Source organism: Telopea speciosissima, chromosome 4 (assembly GCF_018873765.1).
Source record: "Telopea speciosissima isolate NSW1024214 ecotype Mountain lineage chromosome 4, Tspe_v1, whole genome shotgun sequence".
Lineage (NCBI taxonomy): Eukaryota > Viridiplantae > Streptophyta > Magnoliopsida > Proteales > Proteaceae > Telopea > Telopea speciosissima.
This window is the reverse complement of record NC_057919.1, coordinates 24,367,430-24,377,339: the sequence shown is the minus strand read 5'-3', so window position 1 is coordinate 24,377,339 and position 9,910 is coordinate 24,367,430. Positions and strand designations below refer to the sequence as shown.

Here is a 9,910-nt window from a genome sequence, read left to right as displayed (position 1 = left end):
GTGTAGATAAATACATCACATGATCACATAAATCTTTCTTTTTCCATATCACAGACTATGCGTACAGATATGCATGCTATCAACCTCCTCCTATCCATTATTGCACATCTCTCTCTCTCTCTCTCCTTCTTCCCCCACTATATAAACCCCTTTTGGGATTAGAGGGTTGGTGTGGTGTGTCTCATTACCTGCTTCACTCCTACCTATAAGGCTTGAAGCCCAGTCCCCTTGCATTGTTTACCCTCTTCTTTTTGCAGAAAGGTTTGAACCCCCCCCCCCCCCTCTCAGAGAGTTGTGCTCCAAGCCTCCAACTCAACATTTCTTCAGTACTTTCCCCCACCATTAATTTTCTTCAATGGAAAGGAATCAGCTCAGACGCCAGGTTGCCGTTGTGAGGCAATCTCTCTTTGATCAGGTTCAATTCACTTTCTTCACCTTAATTTCCCTCCAGTTGCTTTTAAGAAGAAGAAGAAGAAAAAAAAAAAACCCACCTCCTCTTCATTTCAAGAATAGGGTTTCCATTTTCTACCATTTCCTTTTTAGGTTTATGAGGGCGGGCCTTGGTGCAATAGTAAAGTTGCTTCATTATAATCTAGTGGTCACGAGGTTTGAGTTTGGAAACAGTTTCTCTGTCAAAACAGGGGTAAGACTGCGTACAAGCCTCGTGCACTGGGTATGCCATTTTTTTCCCCTTGTCATCCCATCCTGATTCCCTCCATAATAAAATGATTCGATCATTCGCTTAAAAGCTAGTCTTTTAGAAGGTATCAAGTCGTTATAAGCCTTCACATTGGGCTACTCACATCATTAGAGTTAGTACTCCATTCACCAAATTAAGATGCTAATTAATATACATATATATGTATCCATGATATTTTATATCCTTAATAAAGATTTCTTATGTAAATATAAACTTTAATAGGATTGTGCTTGGATATGTGATTGTTGAATATCTGAAATAAAATTATAAATGGATTGTTTCAGGGATACCTTGATGAACAATTTATTCAGCTAGAGGAATTAGAGGATAGTGATAACCCTAATTTCGTGGAGGAAGTTGTTACATTGTTTTTCAGGGATTCTGCCAGGTTGATTGTTAACATAGAGCAGTCATTGTAAGTCAATTTAGTTCAAATTAAAAATATTTTCTTTTTTTACTCAATATGAAGTATCCTATGGTAATTTAATATTGATTTGGTCAATGCAGGGAATGTAGTCCCCTCGATTTCAATAGGTTGGACAACTACATGCACCAGTTCAAGGGTAGTAGCTCAAGGTATACACACACTCTAGAATTCACATCCGACATGGAATCATTATTTTTGCGTGAAACCCAACAAATGATACAATATATGGATCCTAAACATAGGATGTGAGTCCAGATTTATCCTAGTCTTGTGGTTTTTTTATCATTATAATTGTATTTTTAGTCACATGAAATTACTTTGTTCAAAAAATTAAATTTGGGGTAAGAGATCTTTTCTTGGTCACATAGTCTCTACACAAGCGTCTGGGCCAATGGATGAACACGCTTGGATATCTACACAAGGGGCAAAAGTGTTATCTCACAGTGCCCTATGGGAGGGTATAGAAAACACCACCAAGTAAAGATCTTTTTCCCTTAAATTTTATACATAGATTGTAAAGAAAGAGTCCATATTCTTGTGCAGCATAAATTCAGGATTTATTCTTGTGAGAACAATCATAGAAGTGGGTCATGGTTGGATGAGAACTGGAAAAGCATGAAAAGGGTGTTTCCATAATTCAGTTTTTGGCTAAGGAATCAATACCGTGGGCTATGAGAATAATGACATTATGGGGGGAAGAAAAGATGTTGATGTCATTACTCTCATATTCCCTTCATGGCTTTATCTATTGTGTTTGTTGCGAAGATTCTCCCTTTATTTAAAAAAAAAAAAATTTATACAATTTAGGAAGTTGTTCTTATGTGGATCACTTAAATAGATGGGAAAATCTTTATTAGGTTACTTCTCTAGTCTCTCCTAATAAGTAACTCAGACTATACTATACTAATGGCACTAAAATTAAACCATATGGTAATTTTATTGCAGCATTGGAGCTTCAAAAGTGAAGAACGAGAGCACACAGTTCAGGGAATACTGCAGGGCAGGAAATGCAGAGGGGTGAGTATCCCTATTCTTTTAATATTCTTCTATTTTTCTTTGGGTCATGCTCAGTGTAACAAAACATCGCTTACACTCTTAAACTCTGTAACCACATAGAAAGCTACAACTGTCGCAGCATAAATTTAGGAATTTTTCTTGTGAAACCAATCTCGATTATCCAAAATACATTTTTCCACATATTGGATGCTACAATTGCTATCATCTTGATTATCCAAAATAAATACATTCTGCTGCATATTATTGTTGGATACTACAACTGCTTAACCTCTATACCTACATAGAAAGCTACAATTGTCGTAGCATAAATTTAGGATTTGTTCTTGTGGGACGAATCTTGATTATTCAAAATGCCTTCTTCCATATATTACTGTTGAATGCTACAACTGCTATCATCTTATAGTAGAAGGGGAATCGTTAGGTGACATTCCTGACGTCAATAAAAAGTGGGGTATTTTGAATAATTGAGATGTCAGGCTTAGGACAATGATGTTTTGTATTATCTATGATGCTAATTTATAAAGATGGTAACGACTCTTTGTAACCAAGCATGGTTACACCAAGATTAACCCGACCTTCATTTTTCCACAAGAGTGCAAGGTTACTATGTTCTTTTCAGGTCCAGTTCATGATCAATGGACTCTTATTTTGGAACTAAAAACTAGAAAAAGGACTGTTTTATCCAAAAGGAAGTATTCTTGGCCAATTCATTTATCTAATTCGAGGGCATTCTAATTCTTGCAGATGCATGTTGTCATTCCAACAAGTGAAGAAAGAATATGCAGCTTTGAGAAAGAAACTTGAGCATTATTTTCAGGTATATAGCTATTTCAGTCCTTTTCTCTACTTCATCGATCTTTGTTTATATAGAAGAAAAGGTTGTATTCAGTGCACGGGGAAGGGTCATAGTGTATGCAGCCTTAACTCCCTGTTTCATGGAGAGGCTGTTTTCAGGGACTTGAACCCGTGACCACTTCGGTAACAATGGAGCAACCTTACAGTAGCACCAAGCTCCACCCTCTTCAAGAATATATATAATGACGATTATATGGCATCATTGTTAATATATTTTTTTCTTGTGTTTTGATGTTTCAGCTAGCCAGACAAGCTGGACCCGCGGAGACAGCATGTCGCCCAGCTAGGAACTGATGAGGAGCAAGAATGACCAATGGAGCTATTATTTGAGTTGGTTTGAGTTGGGTTCCCAACCACTATGGAAGGGCTTCATAGATTTCTTTCCTAGGTCTTAGCTAGGTGCCCTGTCTTATGAGTTAACTATGTTACTTATAATATTTCAGTTTTTGGTTTCTTTTTGGTCCTAATAATGCTTCATATCTTTGCTCCGGCCTTTTTGATGGTTCATACCAATGTTTACTAGTGATAATTGTCTTGGAATATTAAGCTTTAGAATTGGGAGTAAGGGCTAGGGCTCATCAGCCAACTGAACTGGACCTCATGCCTAATTCTTCCTTAGCTTCGCCCATCACAGCCCATTGCGGAATTTTTGTCCTACAGGTATGGCCCAGCCCAGGTCTGAGGTTACTGCAAAGTTTGATCAAGGGTTTGGTCTGGTAGAGAGAATCGGTCATGGCCTGGCGGGCTTAAGGCTGTTGTTTTTATTATGGACCACTATATATACAATATGGGTAAGGTATTTACACACTGCTTACATGTAATGGCATCTCTCACGCCAAGTCAATGGATATATGGGAGAGGGTTCCTTGCGTCCGAGAGTGAGCGGCGGGCGGCATGTACATCCTTTTCCCATAAATATAACATTTAACAATTTTTTTTTTTTTTTTTTTTTTTAATGAACAAAAGCAAATTCATTAACTAAAAAGAAGATACAACAACTCTTGTGCGCGCCTTAACCCTTTATCTACACTTGTGATTGAGGCTTCTACTTGTTGACCTGTGTCCAGAAAACCTGTAACCACCAAAATAATGCTTGCATCTACCAAAAAACAATAACTCCATCCTGCTCTTTTTAAAACCAGGTCAGTAATTCTTATGCAAATCAAAACAGAAAAAAGTAACATAGGGAACTTTGTATTGTAAACAAGAGAGAGGTCATAAGTCTCATTACAGTTATATACATTATCAGGAGTATTAAAGGATTGGGGATACAAGTTTAAATCAGACACCCATTTTGAAACATGATCAATAGCCCAATTGGGATAAAGTTTCATGGCTCCATGCACTACATTGTTCCTAAGACTCCAAATATGGAATCCTATTGGCATCTTTTTCTATCATGTCAATGGATTAAGCGGATTTGGGCTGCGGGCCCTTTTGAATTGAGAACAGAATTCCTTTCCGCCTCATCCTTGGAAAATCTCCGCATCTCTATTTTTCATGCCAAAATATTAGACAAACATTCTTAGCTAGGAAAAAAGACGAGGAAGAATAGTTGCAACTTCCAAATAGTGTATATATAGTTATGTTTGTTGAAGAGTGGTAAGATTGTAACGAAGGCTCCCTGCTTGCTCTTCCCATCTGCAACCAATGCAATGGCCCATCTTCTTGACGACTTTGTTAAGTTGATGCCCACCATGATTACAACTTGCTTTGAGAAAACTATAGAATTCTAAGAGATTAAGGAAAAATTCCATTAGCTCTACTCCAAACTATGCAGAGGCTTTGATTAAATACATTGTGCTATGCATTAGTGCCTAAGAGTTCTAAGTACATACAAGGTAGGAAACTAGACTCAAGTTTATACTGAAAACCTTATCAAACTGAAACCCAATCTCTCAACATCACATTTGCTATGGATGAAGAGTCCATAGCCACATATGATATGGAAGTCCTCAAGAGTCCTTGAATAATATGACTCAATACACCCCCTCAAGTTGAAGGTTCACTAGGATGGACCTTCAACTTGTCACGAAGAAACTGGAGTTGTATTGATGGCAAACCCTTAGTCATAGTGTTTGCAATATGATCAGTGGTGGAAATGAAATTATCAATTAATTCGTGGTGTGACAACCTCTCCATATACAAAATGGAAGTCTATCTCCACATGCTTGGTGCATGCATGAAAAACAGGGCTGTTCGAGAGGTAAGTTGGACCAATGTTGTCACACCACAAAATTGGAGAACTCTTTATAGGGAACCCAAGTTGTGTAAAAAGTGACTATACCCAAGTGAGCTCGACTAAGGCATCGGCCAATGCCTTGTACTCTGCTTTAATGGAGAAGCATGCCATAGTCCGTCGCTTACATTATAACCATGGGAATGAGATTTATTCCAATAGGAGGAAGGCAGCGGTGTCCCTGAGGCCAACCAAAGTAGGGAGGACGAGACTCAGTTTGACGACGACGCATCCTAGTCCTGTCATTTTTTGTTTGTCTTTTGATTTGCCAACCCCAACATGTGTGTTCCTTATAGTTTTTGGATGGATATTTCCAGGCATATTGACCTAATAAATTTTTTTTACTATTTGCTCTTCAATGATTTTGAATCCCAATTAGGGTTTTTTAATCATATAGTATGCTTTGATGGTGGTAACCCATAGTATAAATTCATAGACAACGCAAGTAGACGAGGATCCTGTGAGCCCAATCCAAGGGACCTCTTTGACTCAAGAGGCGGAAGACTAAGCTTCACCTAGCTAGTCCCTCTTCAACAGTCACCTCCATTTGGGATCCAATGTGAGGGGATAAGGCACCTGCAACCTCAACCATAACAGGACTCCCTTCCTTATTCAAAGGAGGGGATATGGAACCCGCCCAATCTCCACAATGATGCTTTTATGAAAGCACTGTGGTATATTTGCACATCTTATCAGTTAGTAAATTTAAGATAAATTAATCTATTCGGATATTTTACAACGTAAAACATAAATGTTGCTATAGCATATAACAATGTTTTGCGTTACTTTTAAACGCCTCTGTAGACCCTTTTTTTGTTTTTTTTATGACAAAGAGAAATATATTAAAAACTAACTAACCGAAAAATATACAGATTTTTTAGTCTGAGCATGCCTAGCTAGATTAAAGGTTATAGCTATACAAAGGTTGTCTCCCTGTCTGTTATAGCATATATCTTGGGATATATTAGATGTATAAATTAAGTCTTTTATAAGATGCCAAGGCCAAGGAGATTTGGTTGGGGATGGAAGAACATCAGTGATCTGTTTGTTGGAGTACCAAACTTCTTTTATCTTCAATCCCATATTGGTAGCATGGTCGAGGCCTGACCGGATGCTCATTAGTTCTAGTTCCATATGAGTAGTAGCAGTTATATGCCCAACAGCAAAACATCTAAACTTTCCATCTAACAAAAAGATATAGGGCCATCCTGCCAAAGTTAGTCCAGGTGTATGGTATCCTGCACAGATTAAAATAAGAAAGTTAAGTTTTGGTAATGAAGAGAAGGAATCAAAAGATGGACTTAAGAAATCCTCTCAGAACTACAATATGCATTATGGGACGAAATTAACGGTGGGGATACTTTCAAATCAGCTAACCATTGTTTAACCTGTTTCAACACCCAAATTGGATCAGGCTTTTCTGACCCAATGACTACCTTGTTCCTGATTGTCCAAATAAAGTAACAAGCAATAATAAAAACACTAAAAAACCAAATCAGAGATTGTTTATCTAAAGTACAGTTGAAAAGGATTGCCAAGCAAAAATCTTTTAGGGATGGATGATCCAAAAACTCAATTCACAGCCTCAAAGGTCCAACTACCCAAATATGTTTAATCCAATCGCAAGATAGGAATAAGTGCCATAAGGATTCAACACAATTCCCACATAGAGCACAGGAGGGGTCAATCTGAAGCCATTTGGACAGAGTAGCCTTGATTGGAAGACCAACATTTAGCACCCGCTAGAAGAAGATTTTAAATTTGGGGTGAATCTTAAGCTTCCAAAAGAATTTCCACCAAGAGGCGATAAAAAAGTTATTATTGTTAACAGAAATAGAATTAGCTCTTTAGCAGCCAGTTTAGCGCTAAAAATTCCATTCTTGGCCCTGGTACACCACCAACTGTCCTCAGAAGTAGATGGAATTACCTGTTGAATGTGAGATAAGATGTGCAAAGGTAGTAAATCGTTTAGTAAATCAGATTTCCATCTAGATCCCATGGTAAAAAAATCAACCTTCCTAATTTGATTAGAAGGATTAATGGAGTTCAACGGATAGTTTATCAGACTACCAGGCTGAGAAGGGATCCAATGGCCAGTCCAAAAAAAAGTAGATTTGCCATTACCTATTTTCAAGACCACGATTTTCTCTAGGGATGGGATGATATGAGAGATACTGTTCCAAGTCCAGGAGCCCTTCCTCGCACGAGTGTTCTAAAAGCTAGATACTCTCATTCTTTGATTTGTAGACCCTATTTCTTGTAGTGATTAGATCAGACATCTATGGGATGTAAAGGTGGTAGTAAAGTGGACATTTTATTTCTTATGGAATGCATTTTACACCATACACTCACTACTAATGAAATAGAAACGATGATGGTGCATGAATATGGGGATCCAAAGGAACCCACATCCGCTTATTCTTCAAATTGATTATGCTCTAGATAGGCTTCGGTGGAGTAGTAGCAAGCTCCCTACGATGGAAACTGCAGTGATAGCCACATGTAACACACGTAGCGCCTCTTAGTTGCCTTCCACTCCTGCGGCAATAAACTCCTTACGACCATCAATGGCATATCCACCAATTGAAACCACATAGTTCCTCCTGCACTCTATGTACTAGATACGCACCATTGCCCTTCCAATATACTAAAATCATTTGGTTCATTACTAAATTTGCAAAATCATTTGGTTCATTACTGAATTTACCTCAGCACCGTCACTACTCACACTCCTGGTGGTGTTGTTCTCCATATGTGATGATTATTGACAATTATAAAGCACCACCTTTAATTTTATCTCCCTTATTCTCCACAAACCTGCAATCCTTACTATTATATACCTAACTAAAGCAAGAGATGAAGACCAAAAAGTAGAACTAGAAATTGATTCTTTAGAGGCAACTTAAGAAAAAGTAGACATAGCAGAGTTGGTTAAATTAGATCTTAACCAAAAATAAAAAAAAGAACTTTGGACAATACCTTCGTCGTAATACTCAAAACTCACAAAAGGAGTGATTTTGAGTTGAGAACCAAGCACTAAAACTCCAAGGACTTAGTGGGGGGACCCTTCTCAACATGAGAGAGAGGGTATTTATAGTTGTAGGGGTGTGTGTGTATTCCCAAATTTGACCATGGACCAAAGTATTGATCTGAACCATTAGTGGGGCATCTTATGAGGTGTCTTTGCATCGACAATGGGGGTTTTGCCAACAATTATGGTCAATGGGGGTGTGGGAAAGTGTTTTTGTTTCCACAATTGAAGTTTTTTTTGTGCTAAGGGAGCCAAAACATGGATCAATGTTGCCAAAATTGGGCTTGGTCACTAATGGAAGCAATATCTGAGCCAAACATGGCAATTTTTTGTATTTTGGATTGCACAAGAATCGATATTGAAGAGGGGGTGAGTCAACATCTATAGGGTTTCTATGAACATGGGTCGATGTCTACTTGGGGTTGGTAAAAATATCTCTGAATGTCGAGTGCATATGGACATCCAAAATGTGGATTTTTATCCTCTCAGGTTCATCCGGTTCCCCCTCCTGATGCTTGATATGTGTCCAACTTAATCCAACGACCAATTTTGAAACTCAATTGTGTTTCCCAAAAACGCATCATTAACTCTCTCTCTCTCTCTCCCTCTCCACTCTTTCCCATTATTCTCTCTCTCCTCTCTCTACTCTCCACTCTCCTCTCTTTACACCAACCTCTGCAACCTACTACCGTCAGTTCCTCTCTCACATCAACCTCTGGCGAAGTTCTTCCTCTCTTACAGTAATTTCTGGCGAAGGCAAAGGCGAATTACCTTGGTATACAACCTCCGACGAAGTCCTTCCTCTGTCGCAGCAACCTCGTGAAGGTGAACGCGAGTCACCTTGGTCACCTCTGTAACCTACCGCCGTCGGGGCTCTTCGTAGGAGAAATACTTGCTCCACTCTCCTGCATCTACACTCCTACCCAACCTCACACCCACTGCGGAGGACCTCTGCAACAGTTTTGCTCCCACTCTCAGGTTCAATTTTTGCAGACGATAAACCACTTCGTCGGAGGATACTGGTGTGAGAGAAACCTCTTCGCCAATTTCAGGAGGAGTGGAAAGAGGAGAGAGAGAGAAGAGGGGTTAATGAAAAGTGAGTTTTTGGGGAACTGGAATAGCATTTTCAAAATTGGCCGTTAGACACCAAATGCCACGTGTCGAGCATCGTGAGGGGGAATCGGACAAACTTGAGGGTGTTAGAACCTAAGAGGATAAAAATCCTCCAAAGTGTATTGTTTAACATTAACAGTAGGTAAGGTCAATGTCGATGGGAGGTGGCTCAATGTCGACTCAGGGCCTTTGAGTATCTACACCAGGCTTGAGTGTTGATAGTGTATTTTGGGTTGCTTAGGCTGGTTCTGTGTTGGACCAGATTGGTTTCAAAGTTAACTTGGTCAGATCTAGCCCTTCAAAGGGTAGTTTAGAATTTTTGTGTTTATGTTTTAGCTTTGGTGAAGATCTGCAGGGTTCTCCCTCTCAGGTGTACTTTGGGTAAACAATTTGTGAATGAAATTGGGAAAGTACACACTTACCATACATCTACAGATACCCAAACTCTACGTCTTGAAGGGTGCTCATCATCATCATGGGAAGCCTCAGGGGCGTGACAAAATGATGTGTTTATAGAATACCCCTCTT

General features: G+C 38.9%; 1 protein-coding gene across 1 annotated transcript; it reads left to right on the top strand.

Annotated features, from left to right (window-relative positions):
- The first annotated feature begins 284 nt into the window (after window positions 1-284).
- LOC122660214 (histidine-containing phosphotransfer protein 4-like) lies at window positions 285-3,452 on the top strand. Its single transcript, XM_043855429.1, has 6 exons — window positions 285-415; window positions 985-1,115; window positions 1,208-1,276; window positions 2,073-2,144; window positions 2,889-2,961; window positions 3,240-3,452. Exons 1-6 carry the CDS (start codon window positions 356-358, stop codon window positions 3,291-3,293), a joined length of 459 nt encoding a protein of 152 aa, XP_043711364.1. The 5' UTR covers window positions 285-355; the 3' UTR covers window positions 3,294-3,452.
- The last annotated feature ends 6,458 nt before the right edge of the window (window positions 3,453-9,910 follow it).

Excerpts from the sequence above, each read along its gene's own strand:
- LOC122660214 (XM_043855429.1), top strand. The coding sequence starts at position 356 with ATGGAAAGGAATCAGCTCAGACGCCAGGTTGCCGTTGTGAGGCAATCT. Across the intron at positions 1,116-1,207 it reads GTTAACATAGAGCAGTCATT|GGAATGTAGTCCCCTCGATT; the intron begins GTAAGTCAATTT and ends TGGTCAATGCAG. Across the intron at positions 2,962-3,239 it reads AACTTGAGCATTATTTTCAG|CTAGCCAGACAAGCTGGACC; the intron begins GTATATAGCTAT and ends TTGATGTTTCAG.